General features: G+C 40.9%; 1 protein-coding gene across 2 annotated transcripts in view; it reads right to left on the bottom strand.

The window, feature by feature from the left end:
* The window catches only part of MGAM (maltase-glucoamylase), a 96,004-nt gene that overhangs the window by 64,609 nt on the left and 10,955 nt on the right, over positions 1 to 20,440 (bottom strand). Inside the window, exons 2-5 of one of the 2 annotated variants that reach the window (XM_015067077.3) lie at positions 11,317 to 11,443; positions 9,622 to 9,719; positions 1,870 to 1,990; positions 533 to 642 (exon numbers count right to left, since the gene is read on the bottom strand). In XM_015067077.3, coding sequence (XP_014922563.3) covers positions 533 to 642; positions 1,870 to 1,990; positions 9,622 to 9,719; positions 11,317 to 11,443 — 456 coding nt within the window. Of the gene's footprint in view, positions 1 to 532; positions 643 to 1,869; positions 1,991 to 9,621; positions 9,771 to 11,316; positions 11,444 to 20,440 lie in introns of those variants that run through there. The other variant, XM_053217979.1, reaches the window with a different exon arrangement.

The raw sequence follows: 20,440 nt of genomic DNA on the forward strand, positions 1-20,440 counted from the left end.
AAGAAAGTCAAAATGGAAACTTCTCAGTATTTCCAAGATAGAAGCCTCCCTACCAATAGCAGTGCTCCCCAATGTCTATGCTCACAGTACTGAACTCAGGCACTGATCCAAATGGCATTATGTCTGAGGTAGATGTACCCATTATATTACCAAGTCAAATGGTTAACACTAACACAGAAGTTAATCTTTTGGTAGAAATACACATTGTAAGTCTACAGAGAAGGACTATCTCTAGAGTTAGCACAGCTGTGATAATTCTTTCCTTTTTCCCTCCTGAATACACTTCACATGGTCTCAAGGACACATAAATGAAAGCCAAGTTTTACCAGTTGACTCTATAAAATATATTCAGGAGGCAGTCACACTGAAGGAAGGCAACAGATGCCTTCAACGTATAGGTACTAGGTAAGAATAATGTCAGTAGAGAAAAAAACCTCCAAGAGCAGCATTGCCTATTTTGTAGTAACTGTGGCCATCAGGTAGAGAACAAGAACATTTCAAAAAGATGTTTAAAGAATAAAGAAATCACAACCTTAAAGTGGAAACGGTTGGCTGTCTGGTATTCTGCTGTGAGAAGGACACTGTTGACATCATTTCCAAACAGGGATGGAGAAGGCAACCTGTCCAACTGGGCTGTGAATCCTAGTATGTAGAGGGGAAAAGGTTTACATAGCTGTCTGTGTAAACTAGCAAACAATAGCTAATATAAATTAAGCTTTATGTAAAACGGACTGTCGGTCTTTTTTTCTTAAAAAAGGGAAAAGATATACACCTGTCATACACACATATTACCTTGGGCCAGATTGTGAATCTGGGTACTGTCACTTCCCTCTAAAACTCATGCCTCTCTTACAAAATCTGCTTGAAATCTCCCATGCAAAGGCCTAATTCTCTTTCAATCAGTCCATCAGCCATTCTGTGTTAATCATATACCCTTTGCACACTTGGCCTTCAATTTGTATGTATATACTCTGTTCATTCTCAGTTATTCTCATGTTACATTACAGGTGATCATATACACTGATGCCATGTCCCAGGTTCTGTGATAAGGCAGGTGATAACTGAGACCTTATTAGTAAAGGCCATCAGGCCAAGAGCCTTGGAGGGGCAACGTGCCCCTTCCTTTATGCTAAGAGCCTTCCCAAAGTAGTCACCCTCTGTTAACCTCCAGAATGTTCATTAGTATCCCTACATTTTAGGGTGGGAGAAAGAAGAGAAGGTCTTTAGTTCATAAATACTGACATTGACATAAAATGTGTATGAAATTGGAATGGTTTCCATATCAGCAAAATCACGTTATATTAGAGTTGCAAGCAGTCTCAGAGGTTACTAAGTTCAAACCCCTCTCTTTAAAAGTTAGAAACTTGGGGGCACCTGGGTGGCTTAGTCCATTAAGCGTCTGACTCTTGATTTTTGGCTCAGGTCACGATCTCGCAGTTCATGGTTTCAAGCCCTATGTCTGTCTCTGTACCGGCAGTGTGGAGCCTGCTTGGAATTCTCTCTCCCTCTCTCTGCCCCTTCCCACTCATGCTGTCTCTGTCTCTAAACAAACAAACAAACAAACAAACAAACAACCTTTAAAAGTAGAAACGTGGGGGCCAAAGAGCTCACAATGTTTGTACAAGGTTACCAAGGGACATAAAGGTAGAGCCAGGAATAGAACATGCCTTCTAACTCCCCAGATTGGATTTTTTTTCCTTGATGCCGAAAGAGATCGTTGCCCTTGCCTTAGAGCAGTGCCCACCTTCTGTCACCTGCAGTCGTGTGGCTGTGCAGGGTGATACTCTGCATGCCACTAAGGCTTTCCTTTGCTGCAAACAGAGCCAACGTCCAGAGGATCTGGAGCTCCTGCCTCATTGTCTGGCTTACCTGCATTTGTTTTTACAAGGTCACCCTCCATTTGATAACCATGGCTTTTAGAATAGTAGCACCAGGGCACACTTATAGCCCCCTGCGGTCTCCAGCAGCACCCACGCTGATCACATGTGGCCTAAAATAAGAGATTTGTCAAGTAATTTATAGAACATTATCACTTACAAATAAAATTTCAGCTTGTGGTATCATTAACCTCGTTTTACAATGATATTTAGAGACATTGTGCCATATCTCAGTCAATGCACACCTTGTACTCAAAGACTAATTTTTATGGCCAATGTCCTATCCTGCTAGTTTTATTATATAATGATATAGGGAATGCAATGCAGTCCCATATCTGCCATCACAACAAAACTGATAAATTTATTTAAATATCCTAAACTACAACATAGGTATATAACCAGTAACCCAAAATTACAAATGAAGCTTCATTTATACTGGTTTTGTTTTTTCAGAAAAAGGACCTTGCTTTATTCAGAAGCTTTGAAATCAAATCAGTTTTCTCTGACTTTTAAACACATCTAGTGTGTGTGTGTGTGTGTGTGTGTGTGTGTGTGTGTGTGATGTATATGGATAGAAAGATAGATAATAGATAGATAGATAGATAGATAATCTCTCAACGTCCCCAAAGGTAGAAAGTAATTGTTCCTTGAAACCCAAATACAGTCTAATTTTTAGTTAAGAAAAGTGCCTGCCTTATACCACAATTAAAGACAGAATCCAGTGGAGACTAAAATGAATACAATCCCTTTCTCACTTCAACTAATTTATTTGAGAGAAGCAACCAAGTTAACTATAAACAAGTACAAAGAAACCTCTTCCTCTTGAGTGTGAACTAGACCTAGTGACTTGTAACTAATAGAATAACACAAAAATAATGGGATACTGCTTCTAATATTAGATTACAGAAAGATGATGTCTCCTGTCTTGCTTGTTCTCTTTCCCTTGCTCTACTGGAGCCCTCACTCTGGGGAGGGGAGACGTATTGTGGATGGAACCACATGGGAAGGAACTAAGGGAGGTCTCTGGCCAATGTCCTGCTAGGAACTGAGTTCTCATCCAGCAACACTGGAGGATCTCAATCCTGCCAACAATCACATGAATGAACCTGAAAAGTATTACACCACAGCCCCAGCAGACACCTTGATTGCAGTCTTCTAAAAGACTTTGAGCCAAAAGCACCCAGCTACATCAAAGCCAGATTTGTGACCATAAAAAAAAAATGTGAGAAAAGATTGTTTTTGTGTTAAGCCATTAAATTTGGGGATAATGTCACAAAGCAATAAATAACTAATACATCCCACTACACAGATTTTACAGATGAAGAACCTCAGACAGACAGAGGTTCACAGAGATGAACTGACCTGCCAAAGGTTACTTAGTTAGCTATTGAGAAGGCAAGGACCAAAACTTAGTTCTCTGGTATCCGTTGCCTTTTCCTATACTCCGGGTTGAGTTTCTGTTAAGCACGTTGCCAGGAGGACATGGCTATGCTTTGTAAATGATAAGACAAAAAGCACTCGCTTAGATATATGAACAATTAGATCTAATCACATGCTAATTTTTTAAGTGTATTTATTTACTTTTGAGAGAAAGACAGAGTGTGGGGGAAGGGCAGAGAGAGGGAGACAGAGGGTCCGAAGCGAGCTCTGCGCTGACCACAGAGAGCCCAACTCAAGGCTTGAACCCATGAACCATGAGATCATAACCTTAGCAGAAGTTGGATGCTTAACCAACTGAGCCACCCAGGAGCCCCCATGCTTATTTTTATGTGGATACCAATTTAAGGAAGGGAAAACTGTCTATCTGCAGACAGTATGCAATGGGATCGGGTTTCACTGCAAACCCAACTTCCATCAATAGTTTTTGTTTTTTCCTTTCCAAGTCCACTCAGATGAAGCCTTGGTGCATCAGGAAAAGAGAAAGGTGCTGAAAAGGGCGTTAAACAGAATGGTTTTTGCATGCTTCCCAGCACTTAATGTCTTCATTGAACTGGAAAGGGTAAAGATCAAAGAATTGGCTGCAGTAGCCAGAAAAGTGAACAGTCTGTGTTGGCCAACTTGAAAACAGCAGTTCCTGCAGTGGGACCAAGCAGTCAGGAGAAGCAGAAAGAGAAGCCTGATGCACATAAATAAGAGAGTAGAAAGGATGTGAAACCTAGGGAAATAGTTGTAAAGAGAAGCTATGAAAACTGATGATGTGAAAAGGATTGAAGAACCCTAAAAAGAAGAATTAGATCAAAGACACGAACGTCCTTTAAGTTGGATGTGAGGATTTAAGTTTAAGAGGCACTGACAAAATAATAAAACACGTGTAACTTCCAATACAGAATTAAAAGCTCAGGGGAAAAAATCCTTGATGCAAAAACTAAGGAAAGAAAACATGCAGGTGGGGGGTGGGGCGGGGAACGGGTAGGGAGCAGGACAGAGAGAAACAGAACCAATGCAAAACACAAAATGAGACCTTAGGAAAAAATGGGTTAGGTCAAATATCATGTGCTTTAAAAACTTAACTTAAAAGACAAAAATAGATTAAATTTACAGAAATAAATTCAGCGATGACTGCTTAGAAATCAATTCAGCTGAAATGCCACACCTAAAATTTAAGCTCACAAAAGTACATAAAAGAGGCAGAAATAGGTTAGGTGAGTAGGATGCTACCCAAAAGCTAGTGTCACTTTAGCAACACCTGACAAATAGGCCTCAAGTAAAATTGCACCATTAGGGAGACAGAGTCACTAACTAATGACAAAAGGCTCCAGGGAGATATGACATCACAAACTTGATATGCGCTGAAGTTTTTTTCACATATTTACAGAACATATGTACAGAAAGGTTTTAAAGACTCTAACGAGGCAAAACTGAAGAAGATAGTACAAAATGGAATATTTTTAAAGAGCCTCCTCAGTAATTAATGGACAAAGTACACAAAAAAAGTAAAGATGTCTCCACTTAGTTTGCTTTTTACATGATGGATATATACAGGCTCCTGCACCAACACAAAGAGAACTGAGGTTGACTCAGAGATGGTGAGAAACCAGATGCTGAGGACTGTTTAAGACCGGATCAAGCTCTGCTCTACCCAAGTCCTCACTGAGGTCTCCCCCAACCTCCATGTTTCTTAACAATTAAAAGAGTGAGCGAATGGAGCGCCCAGGTGGCTCCGTCAGTTAAGCATCTGACTTTGGCTCAGGTCATGATCTCACAGTTTGTGAGTTTGAGCCCTGCATCGGGCTCTGCACTGACAGTGTGGAGCCTGCTTGTGATTCTCTCTCCCTCTCTCGCTGCCCCTCCCCGACTTGTGCTCTCTCTCTCTCTCAAAATAAATAGATACACTTTAAAAAAAATTAAAAAGAGAAAGCCTAGGGGCACCTGGGTGGCTCAGTCAGTTGGGCATCCGACTTTGGCTCAGGTCATGATCTCACAGTTTGTGAGTTTGAGCCCCACATCGGGCTCTCAGCCGTCAGCACAGAGCTTGCACTTCAGGTCCTCTGCACACCCCCCCGCCCCTCCCCTCCTCAAAAATAAATAAACATAAAAAAGTAGTCTTTTAAAAAAAGCAAGAAAAGAAACAAAGAAGGAGATATTTTACACCTAAATGAGACATGAAAGAAAAAGGAAAACTAGGGCCCAGCTGTACCCGTAAACACAAATGCAAAGCCTAAAAGAAAAAGGACACACAGCATTAAAAACAGAACTTAGCAATATATTAAGTAATGACCAAGTAGTGTTCCTCCTAGAAATATACAGATCTTTTGATATTAGAAAATCCACTTTTGTAATTCACCACAATAACTTATTAAAGAAAGTACACCTTATAGTCATTTACATTCACCAGCTCTTCATGATAAAATTCTTAGCAAACTGGAGTAAAAAGTAACTTCCTCAGTTGGATAATGGGTATCTATCAAAAAACTACAATAAGCATGTTACTAAATGGGAAAATGTCAGAAACATTCCCGTTAAAAAAATATATTAGGTGACTTCTAGAATTAAAAGCATATTGAAGGTCTCAACAACACAATAGGCCAAGAAAAAAAAGACACTTTGTAAGATGGAAAAGAAGAAAGCCAAGGGGCACCTGGGTGGCTCAGTCAGTTAAGCTCCCAACTTTGGCTCAGGTCATGATCTCATGGTTCATGGGTCCGAGCCCTACCTTGGGCTCTGTGCTGACAGCTCAGAGTCTGGCCTGCTTCGGATTCTGTGTCTCCCTCTCTCTCTCTTTCCCCATCCCCTGCTTATGCTCTGTCTCTGTCTCTCTCTCTCTCAAAAATAAACATAAAAGAATTTAAAAAAAAAGAATAAAGCCAAATTATCATGATTTCCAGACATAATACTGACTAGGTGGTATTTTTTTTTCCTCTGAGACTCACGGATGGGTCTCCTGGAGCTCATTCTCTCCCAAAATGTCTCCCAAGAGTACTCCATGTGGTTTCACAAATAGATTCATAGGATTCCCTCTCGTTATTGGGAGTGAGAAACAAGGGGGTCTACAACAAAGAATCATCTGAAGGGAAATCTACTATTAGTTCTTTATAAGTAACCCTGGGGGAGAGAAAGAGATAGGAGCGATAAAATGGTACAGCAATGGCCTCAACACTGGAAGCTTCTGCTAGTCTGGTGTCATATTCATAATTTCATAATTTCTTTCCTCCATACAGCCATATACTTCCCTTTAATTTGTACATTATACAAATACATCATTATCCATAGACTCGGCCTGTCAACAACAGTGCAGAGCAGCATATCGTCACGAGGATACTTAAAACATGCAACAAAATACCAAAGATATACCTCCTATGAAAAAACAGACCATTGAAAATACTCCCAGAGCATTTTTCTCCAGCTGAGCTAAAGAGGAGTGGGCCAAGGAATGAATGCCAAGGTCATGGTTTATTTTGGGTGAGCACAATATATAGAAAAAGGCAAAGTTCATTTTATTGAGCTATAATCTTGATACCCCAGAATTTATTAAAAGTTTTTATAATAAAACACCAAAGAAACATTCCTGAGGCAGTAATCACATCCAAAGTTCAAGAACCAATGACAAGCTGGGGTGTTGTAGGAGAGGGAACGGACTTAGGAGGCCTTCGTCTTCTAGTGGGCTTCCGAGCAATGAGGCTCCTAGCACAGTGTAACGGGGTCGAGTGAATGGGTGTGGGTCAACTTTCTGCGAACCTAGTGTGCCAAACATCCTGCTTAGGTGCAGCCTATCTAGCTCACAACTTCCCATTCCTATGAACAAAGCAGCACATTCATGGTCCTCTCTCATCAAGCTCTACTCTACCTTCCAGTCTCAGGCATTATCTTCTCCCCGGCACCCACCCCGTATCTCGGCCATACTGGACCATTTGATATGCCACGTGTGTGCCCCACAATTTCCTCTTCCGTTACTTTGTTTACATGCCTCTTCTATCTCGAATTCACTTTGCCTTCCTCCCACATGTGTCAAAATCTTACTCATCTTTAATTCCATATTGTCACCTTCTCCTTTATAATAATCTCTTCTATTCCGTGGTCCTCATCATATTTCTTTGTATCTTATGATCTGTTGTTTTATATTCCAGTTATTTATTTACGCGGCTTCTCTCTTCGACAAGAATGTATGAGAAGAAAAATATTTAGTTTAACTGAACCTATCACCCAAATGCTGAACTTTATGACACGTGGCCCTCTATCAGAGTGCTCTGGTTCTTCTTTATCCCTGATATCTTCTTTTTCCTTTATTCCTGCATTTTACATTTTTTTCTTTGTTTCTCATGACATGATTCCATTCAGCCTGAAGTGGTTCGTGGCTCCCAGCTGCTGTGTATCATGTCAAAACTCAACTTCCTCTATCTGAGTTCCAAGGTCTTCTAAAATTTAAGTCAGCCTTTTCTGTTCAGCTTCATTTCTTCCTACTCCCAGCAGGCAACTCTCTTCACTAATCCAAGAGAATGTCAAGGTCATTTCAGCCAGGGCAAGATGCCAGATGAAGGGGACTGAACACTATGATAGTCTTGGTAAGGGAGGTTGGCCTAACTGGAATTATTTCCTACCTTAGCAGGCTTGCTGTCCAGGCTGCTGCCCTTCAGTGCTGTGACAGCTGGGCAGAACATTGCATTGTCCTGTCCAGGGGATCTCCTGATCCTGAGCTATCTACCAGATTGGATCTCTCTCTTGCCTTCAACACAGCATCTGGACTTCCTGACTAGTTTTATCCCATCACTCCGCTCCAATCTTAGACATCTTCTCTAGGCCAAGCTACTTATCTGGCTCTGGTTCCTTTCTCTGCCTTAACTTCCCACTCCCCTCAACCCCAGTCCATCACATCTTATGGCTGATCTTGTCGGTTTCTATGCTGTGTTGCTTCTCACTGACTCAGCATCTACGCCCAGTCAGTCAACACCAAAAGCTCAAGTTGTAACAATTCCCACTTTCTATAGTTCCCATGTACGTGACTTTGCCATGTTATAGGCTGAATTATGTTGTCGAAAAAGACACGTTGGAGTCCTGATCCTTACTACTTCATCTTGTGACCTTATTTGGAAATAGGATTGTTGCGGATGTAATTAGTTAAGGTGAGATCATATTGGAGTAGATTAAGCTCTTAATCCAATATGCCAAGTATTTTTGAAACGGGAAATTTGAGCACAGACACACACACAGGGAGAAGCCATGTGAAGACAGAGACAGAATTGGAGTGATGTAGCTACAAGCCAAGGAATGCTAAGGATTGACCACCACCACCAGAGGCTAGGAGAGAGGCACAGACAGCTTCTTCCTGAGAGCCCTCAAAAGGAACCAACCTTGCCAGCATCTTGACTTGGGACTTCTAGCCTCCAGAAGTGTGAGAGAAAAAAAATAGAAAAGAAAAATGTCTTTTGGTACTAGGACCTTCAAATAAACCAAAACAGCCACTCTCAAGAGCATCACAGATTATCCCAGTGTACAAACAACAGGATGGCTGGACAGACACATGTGAGAGTGCCACATGCCCAGGCATCACATGCAGCGGGCATCCTATCTGTGTCCAATACAAATGTGCCGTTTGACTCAGTGGACTTCACTCAGATGGCTGCATTTGGCTTTCATTCATTCTCAATGTGAAAAGCAACTGATGCAGTGCATACAATGAATTTTATAATCATAATATTCAACAGGACTTCAGCAGATGATCAAGAAATACTGCCCCAAGGTAAATACTGAGATGCCAGCACTATCTTACCCTGGTATTTGTTTTCAGCCATCCCAAACATGGCTCTTAAAACTTGGTCCTTATTTTAAATAATGTTTTACGCATGTGTATGACTTTTTATTGTAGATCCTAGATAACCTTTCGGAATCATGACAGGAGAAAGAGAGACAGAGGAAAGGCGAGAAACAGAGGCAGTAAGAGAGAGAGAGAGAACCAGTGACCAAGTAGTGTTGCCCAGAAAAAAGACAAATCTATTTTTAGTATAAATAAGTCCCAAATCTTGCATGGGACATCCTTATACTAAAAACGCATTCATGGTTTATCTGAAATTCATATTTAACTTAATCTGCCAACACAAAGGAATTTTCTAGCTCTTCCTCTCCCAAAGCTGTATGGCCATACAGGCATGGATACAGGATTCGTTTGCCTGAGGCACCAGTAGCTACAATGTAAGCAATTCTCTGGGAGCAACACACAGATAACGAACAAACAAAACAACAAAAATAAACAACAACAGAAACTACCCACTGGCATAAACTTGTAAGTGCAAACAAGATCCATAATTCAAACCTTTGTTGGTGGCTGGTCAGGGATGCAGTTTATCCGTTCCACTTCATTGACCACTGGACACTCAGCAGAACCCGGAGTGGTACTCGTTGTCCCAGGATCTGGGATGTCCCACAAACAAACATAAAATGACCATCAGACAGACCTAATATCACAGGCATTCAGTATCGTCACAGTTCTCAACGCCTCCAATGGTATGAACTCCGCTACTGATTGGGCTTCACGCTGATGTCCTTGAAATGTACACTTTCACTTTAGAAAGCTTCATTTTTGTTCTAGCTGACTGTATTTACTAAGAACCAAATCCACCTTCTGCAGTCTGGGGGTCAGGAGACTATAGCTTGTGGGCCAAATCAGGTCACAGCCTGATTTTTAAATAAAGTATTGCTGGAACACAGCCACACCCATTTTTTAATGTATCATCTCTATCTGCTTTTGTGCTACCATGGCAAAAGTAAGTAGTTTTGGCAGAGACCGTATGGCCTGCAAAATCTAAAGTATTAAGTACCTGCCCCTGAACAGAAACATCTGCAGACTGCTCTGGTCCTTTATTTTCACCCCCCAGCGGCTGGTTCACAATAGGTTTGCACACAGGACATGTCCAGTGTATGTGGTTGTCTTGAATGTCACTGCCCTAATCATCATAACCTCAATTCTGGTGGCTCAGTCAATGGGCGTTCATTCCCTCAACATAGAATACTTCTGAGTGGTGACATACTTCTGTAACTATAAAAGCCTCCTATGACAAAAAATATAAAGGGAGGCCACCAATCTAAAAACTGGCAGTTAGGATCTGCCCAAGCGCCTTGATTCAGATTTAAAACTCAGTCAAATAAAAAAAGACACACTTATTGCATTCTAAAATAAGGAAGTGAGATTTATTTAGGTCACTACAATGTTAATAAGGACATTAAGACAAAACAGTGAGGCTTTCCATTAGCTTTCATTTCTTTTCCAATTCAAAAGTGGTGGATTAAGAGAACTCCATTGTGCCAGTTTCTGCATAAGGATTTTGGTTCCATCTTCGAGATCATAGGATCTTAAGAGTTGAGCAACCTTTGAGATCATTTGCTCTAACTCCCCACAAAAGTAGAAATTGTCAGGGCTGGGATGGAGGTAAGAGGGGCAGAGAAGTCTTCCAGCCACAGACTAACCTTTCATCACTTGGTTCATAGAAGCTGTTCCTAGATGAACCACTCAGCACACTCCAGCCCCTCTTTCAGAGTAAGACAGCTCAACAAACTTTTAATTAAATAACTCTGGTAGTTGTTATTTTTTAAAGAACAGAACTTTGGCCTAAAATATTTTAATTGATTATATACTTACCCAATTGCCTTGCACATAAGGGGTAATTAGTTAATAAGGGTTAATTAATATTGTTAACAAAGTTAGAATTATTCAGTGCAATTCAGTAAATTTATTTCAAGAGTCAGCTGTGGAATCCTGCACTGCATTAACTGGGAAATAAAAGTATCACCTTAGGCCTACGGAGAATACCTAAGTGGCTGCCACGGTTTCAGTCAGGGACTCACCAAGGCACATATCACATCCCCCTCCCCCTACACACACACAAACTCACACACTCACACATACTCACACCAGTGTATAGGAGAGCATCACTTCCCTGCCATTTATGAGGTTACTGCTCTGACAAGGGCAACGAACACACGGAGGGAGAACACGAGAGTTCCTTGTTACCTTTAGATTCTGAAGAATCCATGGCTGAAAGCACGAACAGGGGAATAGTGATGATAAACACCACAAGCAGAAGAACACTGAGCATAAGCTCCAAACTCGTGAAATATTTCAACTTCTTTCTTGCCATCTACAAAAATAAGGAGAGGGGGGAATTTAAGATTTGATTTTTATTTAATATAGAGCTGGTAATTTTTTAATGGCAAAGCTCAAATCTAAATCTAACATAAATAATATGAGTAACTCACAAACCCTTATGGATGTACCCATCACCTGGATTAAAAATGACCAATTCAGGGGCGCCTCGGTGGCTCAGTTGGTTAAGTGTCTGACTTCGGCTCAGGTCATGATCTCCCAGTTCATGGAGTTTAAGCCCCACATCAGGCTCTGTGCTGACAGCTCTGAGACTGGAACCTACTTCGGATTCTGTGTCTCCCTCTCTCTCTCTGCCCCTCCCCAACTCATGCTCTGTCTCCCTCTGTCTGAAAAATAAATAAATGTTAAAAAAAATGATCAAATCATGGCCAATCTCATTTTGTCTTTATTTCCAGTTGCTTCTCTGCCTAACTCAGGATTATTTTGAAGCAAATCTTACTTATATGGCTTTTAATCTGAAAATATCTAAGTATCGGGGCACCTGGGTGGCTCAGTTGGTGGCACGTGAGACTCTTGATCTCGGCGTTGTGAGTTTGAGCCCCATGATGGGTGTAGAGATTACTTAAAATTTTTTTCTTTAATATTTAAGCATTACAAATAAATTTCATCAAAGCCAAATAACTTACTGTTGTTATACCAAAAATATTTTAAAAATAATTCCTTAATCAGCAAATATCTAGTCAATGTTGAAATTTCCTTCCTTGTGTGATATTTTATAATTTGTTCTACTTTCATCAGGATGCAAGCAAGATTTATATATTGTAATTGGTTTGTGTCTGTTAAACGTTTTTTAATCAACAGGTTTGTTCTGTTGATTTCCCCACAATCTGGATTTTGTAGATTGCATCCGTAAACTAACATGTTTCTCTACTCTTATATTTCCTGTAAATTAATGATCAGATTTAGAGTTTTGACCAGATACAGGTTTGATTTTCTGGCAAGAATGGCTCACAGCAGGAAACACATAAAATCTAGCAGATTCTCCTTTTGTCATAGTAATAGCCAATGGCAAGCATTTCTTAGATCCATTATTCGATTAGTTGTGACAATGATACTATAATTCTACCATTCTTTATGTACTGGATAAAATATTACTGTAGAGAGAAATTTCCCCTCATCTATTACTTGGATCATAAAGGTACAGTGCATATAGGAGAGGTAGTATCAACATTTGACTCTATTTCCTGGCTTTCAGAAGGAGTTGTTGTCCTAGCAACCTCCAAAGAGGACCAGTGAGAATATTTGTCCAATATTTTTATGAATTCATGGATTGAAACACATCTATACTAACACATTGATATTATTATCATTAATGCTCATTTTGCCTCATCTTTACTCAGTGGGAGTCTCTTCAAGTTGGTTCCTGGTAGTCTTTAATAGTTTCCTTGTCTCTGTTATGACTGATGACCTAGGCTCATTTTGCACATTTCCTGCCCCCAGTCTCAAATCAAATGTCTCTGAAGAGGCTTTGTTCTTTTCAGTGGGAACAATATTTAGAAACCACAGTTTGGATGAGAGCTGTTGAATTCTACAACTGAATATAACTGATGGGTCATCCTGACCAGGTGGCTATCTCTGAATTCCCAGGGAGAATGGTCAATTTCAAACAAATACAGAGAGAACACATTTACCTATGCCTAAAGTTGTTATAAATCCTCACTAGGGATTAAAATATTTTGCCCAGCAGTTTAAAGAAGATGTTCAGCATTTGGAATCTCTGGGGTTAAGGCCTAGATACCCGATTAAAAAAAAAAAACTCCACAGATAATTCTGATATGCAAGTATGTTTCAGAAACAGTGACCTTATTATAGGCTTATAAACTGTAATAAACACATTTTATTAGGCAAACTATATTAAGAAATGGTGTCCATGAAGTTAAAAACTAGAAGTGGAGCCAATAGCTACTCAAGCCCCTTCGTTTTATGCATAAATAAACGAAGGCACAGTAAGCAAAGCGCCTTGTTCAGAGTCACATGGTCAAGGACTAGAACCAAATTTTCCAAACAGCTGAATGTAGTTCTCTGTGGCTACTGTACCTATCCTGGCAGCTCTTGGTGGGTCCCTCACGAATAGAATATTCTTGAGCTTACCACAACCTCGATCTTCAAAACTCACTTCAACCTATTCCTGTCTCCTTCTTCCAATCCACTCTTGATCTCCATCAGATTCGATTCAAGGTACTGCCTTCCAGACTGATGGCCATCAACTGATGGCCACTATAAGCTGTCTTGGAACTGAGTGTCCCTCTCCTCAATACATCTAACTTCCAGAACTTCCTACCAGAGAACTTCCCGCACAGATGATACCCTCCCTCTGTGGAGTCTGAGGCAGCAGCTTGTGGTCCCCAGTTCAGTGCTTCCTACCAAACAAACTACATGCTGGAGACAACCAGGAAGCTGGTCTTGTTGGGGCGCTAAATATGGACAGTACTTTAAGTCAGAATTTGTGTCTTAAAGATTCATAGAATTCAAACTCTAAATCCATTATCCTTCATCTTCAGAGGTCGAGCATAAAGTAGGCTTTGAAATATCCTCTCACTAATAAGGGAGGACTAGGCAAAGTCATCCTCACTCATTCAACCTTGTCATACCAGGGGAAGATAAAGGGAGACCTGTGCCCTGAGAGCAGCTGAACTGCTCTCGGGATGGATACTGATGCCATCGGTCCAGATATGGAGCCCAGCAACATGGCAAATGTCCTAATAAAACATAAAATACCACCTACCCTATGACCCAGCAGTAGCACTGCTAGGAATTTACCCAAGGGATACAGGAGTACTGATACATAGGGGCACTTGTACCCCAGTGTTTATAGCAGCACTCTCAACAATAGCTAAATTATGGAAAGAGCCTAAATGTCCATCAACTGATGAATGGATAAAGAAATTGTGGTTTATATACACAATGGAGTACTACGTGGCAATGACAAAGAATGAAATATGGCCCTTTGTAGCAACGTGGACGGAACTGGAGAGTGTGATGCTAAGTGAAATAAGCCATACAGAGAAAGACAGATATCATATGTGTTCATCTTATGTGGATCCTGAGAAAATTAACAGGAACCCATGGGGGAGGGGAAGGAAAAAAAAAGAGAGAGGTTAGAGTGGGAGAGAGCCAAAGCATGAGAGACTCTTAAAAAATGAGAAAAAACTGAGGGCTGATGGGGGGGTGGGAGGGAGGGGAGGCTGGGTGATGGGTATTGAAGAGGGCATCTTTTGGGATGAGCACTGGGTGTTGTATGGAAACCAATTTGACAATAAATTTCATATATTTAAACAATAATAATAAAAATAAATAAAAAATAAATAAAAAATAAAAAATAAAATACCACATTCCTAAGAGTGAGTATGTTGACAACGAAACAGGAACTAAAGGAAGGAAGAACTCGCAGCTGTTAAAGCAGGAACCACCGTGACTGGCACTGTCACTGGGTCTCTGAGCAGGTTCCCTTAGACCAGAAATGCACAGACCACGTTTAAGGTTTTTTCCTGACATGAAGCTAAACACCATGTGCATGTTCAGATGAGGATTATGCCTTGCAGGCCGTCCTTTCTAGAAATTTCCCTCGGTGCCTCCATTGTGGGACTTTGTCCCTTGTGAAGGACAATTTTCATTCTGGCTTGAGCTGTGGCACTACCCTCCATCAGTAAGTAGCAAGGAACATAACTCCCCGGTCACCCACTCCACGTTCTTCCCAGGGTTACCCCAGATGCCACTGCATTTACCACCTCCTTCTTCTGACCCGCTACTACCATTCTCTTGTTATTCTCTCTTGAACATTAACTAAGTCGTATCTTTTGGCCACTTGTGTAAAATTCCAATGGCATTTTATTAGATAATGTTTGCTGTCTTTGAAAGGGAAAGCTTGACATTTCATGCCATTAGCTGAGCTAAGTTTTGAGAACCACAGCAATATTCTATCTGTTGACCTAAGATAGCAATATCCTACTCAGGATGTTGCATTCTATATTTGCAACAATAATGACACATGAGAATGACCAGGCTAATTTTCTATTTTACCAGTGAAAGAAGGACTGGGGGTCTATGTGTTTAAATGACACACTCCCAAGGCTCAGGACAAGTCCACGGCACAATTAGGGATCCTGACTTCCACCTTAAGGATTGTCCTTATGACCTCACTGCCTCTTAGGTAAAGGGCACACTCTGTCTTTCACATTTTGGGTGAGAATGTACATCTATAGACACAGACACAGCACTGCTTCAAAAGCATGAGAAACTCTGTAGAGCCATACTATAATACAGAAATGTGTCACTCAACAGACAGTGCAGCTGATGAGTTACAATCAATACATCACGCAGAATGGAAAAAGAAATTTCCCTGTAAGATCCTACATAGAAGCAGGGAACAAATCCATTGTCACATTCGACGGTGTGACAGAATAATTTCTAAAATGAGTTTCATTAATCTAACTAGTTTCTTGTATCCCCTTAAGTTATAGGAATGAATTGCTCCATGTGCAAGGCCAGCGGTTTTGAGGCTTCATGAGTTTGTAATGGCTGCTGTTACTTACAAGATGAAATGGTATCATCTGTAGTCTAAATCTTTTTTTTAGGTTTATGTATTTATTTTGAGAGAGAGAGAGTAAGTAGGAGAGGGGCAGAGAGGGAGGGAAAGAGAGAGCATCCCAAGCACTGACAGTGCCTGAACCCAAAAACCATGAGATCCTGACCTGAACCAAAGTCGGATGCTTAACTGACTGAGCCCCCCAGGCGCCCCTATAGTCTAACTCTTAATAATCACTCTAGCTAAGGTTTTGGGGCTTCTGTATTCCAGGTATTTTCCAAACATTACTAGTCATCTTTATAATCCTGAAATACAGGTATTATTCAACTCTATTTTATGAGCAATGAAACAGAAGTCAGAAAGGTATAAAACTTATCAGCAGTGATAAACAGTAGAGCTGAAATTCACTCTAAGTCTATACTCCAAAGGCATGCTTCTCTTCATGACTACAGCAAAACCCACACCGTCCCCCAACCCTATCTTCTACACTTACAAGAATCGTGTTTCTTCAGTTCAAACAACATCTCTTCTGGGACTTAAAATTAACCCTCCCTCCCTCTCTTGCTCCCAAGCAATCTATCTGTATCTATACTCATAACTCTGAGGACAATCTGTCTTCCTCTCCTAAGTTTTAAGCTGCTAGAGGCCAGTGAGTGAGAATATCTCACCCCTCCCTGAGTTATCTGTCTCAGCCTGACAGTCAGAGATACTGACTCCCTGGTTCTGTTGACAGGTTGGGGGGGGGGGCGCACTGGTAGAGAGTCCAGGACTGGGCCATTCTCCTGTTGAGAGTTGCCTCTTTTGGGAATCCAGAGCCCTTTCAGTTAGCCTAATGATGCCACCATCATTTTCTCTGTGCTCTATGATGGGGAAAATGTTGGGAAGAATTCCACAGTGCCTCATGGGATGCCCCTGGCAGGTGCTCTAAATGAGTATTTGCTGATTCAGGAGCAAGACTGAGTGGAAACAACACTATAAGATGCTCTATATCACAGGTGCACTTCAGGGACCTCATTCCTCTTTCCTGAGGGATAAGGGAGGGACAAAATGAGAAACCATGTGACTTCATCCCAGGAATCTTGCCAGTAACCACAGGAATCCAAATGAAAAAAAGAAAAAGAAAGAAATGGATATAAAAAATAATATAAATTGGAATGCAGTTATTTATTTTACAAAAGGATCCAAGTCAAGGTTTCTTTTAATCAACCATTTTTGAAGTATTAAGGAGAGGTAATCATTATCTCTAGGGAGATTTTTTTCAGAATATACAGCCATTCCCTCTCCATATGACCTTTGTAACTATTTTTCATATGAATAACAGCCTTAATATGAGTTGTAAACATAAAAAAGAAATAGCTGGAAACCATCTCTTTATAAGGAGAATATACATTAGTAAATCCACTTTCTGGAAGATAATGCTCTTCACAGCCCGTTTATTAAGTCCAACCATAGCTGAACACTGGTTATACCCCTCTGCTGCTCTATCCTCCCTACTCTTAGCTCAGGGCCCAGTGATCTCTCTGTGCAGAACTGCCTCCAACTCTACAGACCCCTTTCCTCAGGCTGATTATGAGCTGAGATAGTCTCTGCTCTGCTATACCCAGCACAACGGTCATGTCTGCTTTTCTTTTTCCATTTTGTTACAGACTCATTTCATTTGGTACATCTTTATAAGAATATCAGTGGAAGTTTGGAAAGGAAAACAGGTAAAGTCATATGATCCATCTACCATCTTAAACCTTTCTGGGTAGGTTTTAAAAGTTCCCCAAATGAGTTTGATATTCAGTTCCCTCCACTACTGTTTTAAAATCACGTTGGGAATTTTGAGTTGATCAGTGTATTTAATAATATCATATGACACTATCTTATAGGGTGGGAGGAGGAATGGCAGGTATAAATTGAGGAAAGTGAAAAATGGGACAAATATTAAGTTGGAGACTGTAAAAACAAAAAACCAAATAACACATTTGGAGGGAGTCTTAGGGGATGGATGGTCCCTTGTGAAATTATCAACCCCATCAAAACACCCCTAGTATGTCAATGTACCCTCTCTACCCCCAGCTCATTTGTGGTCAAGCACGTAAGTTTTCCGAAGGTGTTCTTCCCAAAGGTGTGTCTACTTCCTTAGGCACACCCTTTTCTTCTCCTTTTCTTCCTCAAAGTGTGAGCTCCCAGGGCATAAAAATTATGCCTGCTTCTTCCTCTTTATTTCCTTAAGTATCTACTGGGAGAATCTGCGTAATCAATACTTATTGATCAATAATATTTTACTCTCTGGTTGATTACTCTGCTAAATATTTCATTAGTATTTTCCTTCATCTTATCCCCAAGTTCTCCTTCTCAGAACAAAGAACATGCTAAATAGGGCATGAGAATACTGGAGCTTGACTTCCTGCCCTACCATTTCTTGCTGTCATAGTCAAAAGAATTTCCCTAATACTCCTGAGTGTTGGTTTTCTTTGAAAATTTTTTTGATGCTAATTTATTTTTGAAGGAGAGAGAGAGACGGAGTGTGAGTAGGGGAGGGGCAGAAAGAGAGGGAGACACGGAATCCGAAGCCGGCTCCAGGCTCTGAGCTGTCAGCACAGAATCCGATGTGGGGCTCAAACCCACAAACCGTGAGATCATGACCTGAGCTGAAGTCGGACGCTTAAGTGACTGAGCCACCCAGGTGCCCCTTGAGTCTTGGTTTTCTTATCTGTAAAAAGTGAAACTAACAATACCTATTGTAATTATTACCTATCATCACTTTCTTATTGTGAAAATCAAATAAAAACACTTCACATTTCAAAGCATTACATGTCATTATGTTATTATTTGCCTTAGAGAAGATAGTGGGTGCTGGGTAAGAAGCAGGATGTTCCTAAGACATACGTTCACCCCACTTTCAGTGAGTGTGGCAGCTCACCTCACTCAGTGTTTCACGAAATGGCAGATGTGTGTTCCTGGCTCCTGTCTTTATGAACCCTTTCTGATCTACCCTCCTAGCTGCTAAGCGCTTTAGAGCCTCACGTGTTGGGTGAATCACTCACTACCTGAGACACAGGCGCAGGAAGTCAGGAGGAAACAATGGGAGGCAAAGTGTCAGTCTTGTCCGTTCAAGACCCACTTTCTGCACCCACATCCACAGCTCCTCTCCCACACTGTCTTGTAAATCATGCTAGCTTCACTCAAAAAGCACAGCCCGGTTCTTCTTCCCTCAGGCCTCAATCTAACGCTCCCAGCTTGGGAATCTGAAACTTACTGTTTCATTCTGCCTTGTAGCCTCGTTCTCTACCCAATCAGTGTGTCCCCATGCAAGCTCCACATTCTCCACGGTCCTTCACCCAAGGGTTAAATGACAAGAGGATTCGCTTCCTATACACTGATGAGAAATTGCTCTTTATTGGGGCGACTGGGTGGCTTGGTCGGTTAAGCGTCCGACTTCAGCTCAGGTCATGATTTCATGGTTTGCAAGTTTGGGTCCCGAGTCAGGCTCTGTACTGACAGCACGGAGCCTGGAGCCTACTTTGAATTCTGTGTTTCCCTCTCTCTCTACCCCTCCCTCACTCAAGGTCTGTCTCTCTCTCTCTCTCTCTCTCTCTCTCTCTCTGAAAACAAAAATAAACGTTAAAAAAATAAAAAGAAATTGCTCTTTGTCAATATAATGCCCTCTTACTTTGTGAAAGGAAATGTAGCAGCTGTACCTTTCCCTATGAGGATGATTTTGGTTCTTCTAAACTGAATTACCCAACTCCAATCTTTCTTACCTGTTCTGTCCCCAATACCTCACACTCCCAAAGGCCTTATAAGGTATCCCGTAATATTAATTTTGCATATAAAATTCCATAAAAATTAATAACCTTCCATGCCTGATATAATGAAGTTGGCTAGTGAGGTAAAGAGTGATCTCATGTTCACTGGCAAGGACAGGAGTTATCAGAACGCCTATCTGAGTGGTTGTGTCTTCTTCCCTTTGATGGTTGCTCTTAGCTGTGAGATAGGAGATTGCTTATGTTAAGTTTCTCCAATGTTTATAAACGCACTATGTGAGACACTATGAAGTAAAAGGTACCCACACGTTGTACCCACAGTCAAACCATAAACACCATATACTTAATGAAGATTTGACAAAAACTATTAAAACCACATACAATCTGGAATTTCCTTTGTACACGTTTAGCCCACACATACACTTGCACATCGAGATAAGATCAAGGTTTTTCACTGCGGCTGATACGAAACATATATAACAGCAAAAGACTGAGAATAGTGTAAATATCCATAGACAGGAGTGAGTAAAGTGTTGCAATAAAATAAAAATCATTATTTTTCAAAATTATGATATGGTAGGTTTTTAAATTTTTTTTAATGTTTATTTCTGAGAGAGAGACAGACAGAGAGTGAATGGGGGAGGGCAGAGGGGGACACACAGAATCTGCAGCAGGCTGAGCTGTCAGCACAGAG

This window comes from Acinonyx jubatus, chromosome A2 (genome assembly GCF_027475565.1).
Source record: "Acinonyx jubatus isolate Ajub_Pintada_27869175 chromosome A2, VMU_Ajub_asm_v1.0, whole genome shotgun sequence".
NCBI lineage: Eukaryota > Metazoa > Chordata > Mammalia > Carnivora > Felidae > Acinonyx > Acinonyx jubatus.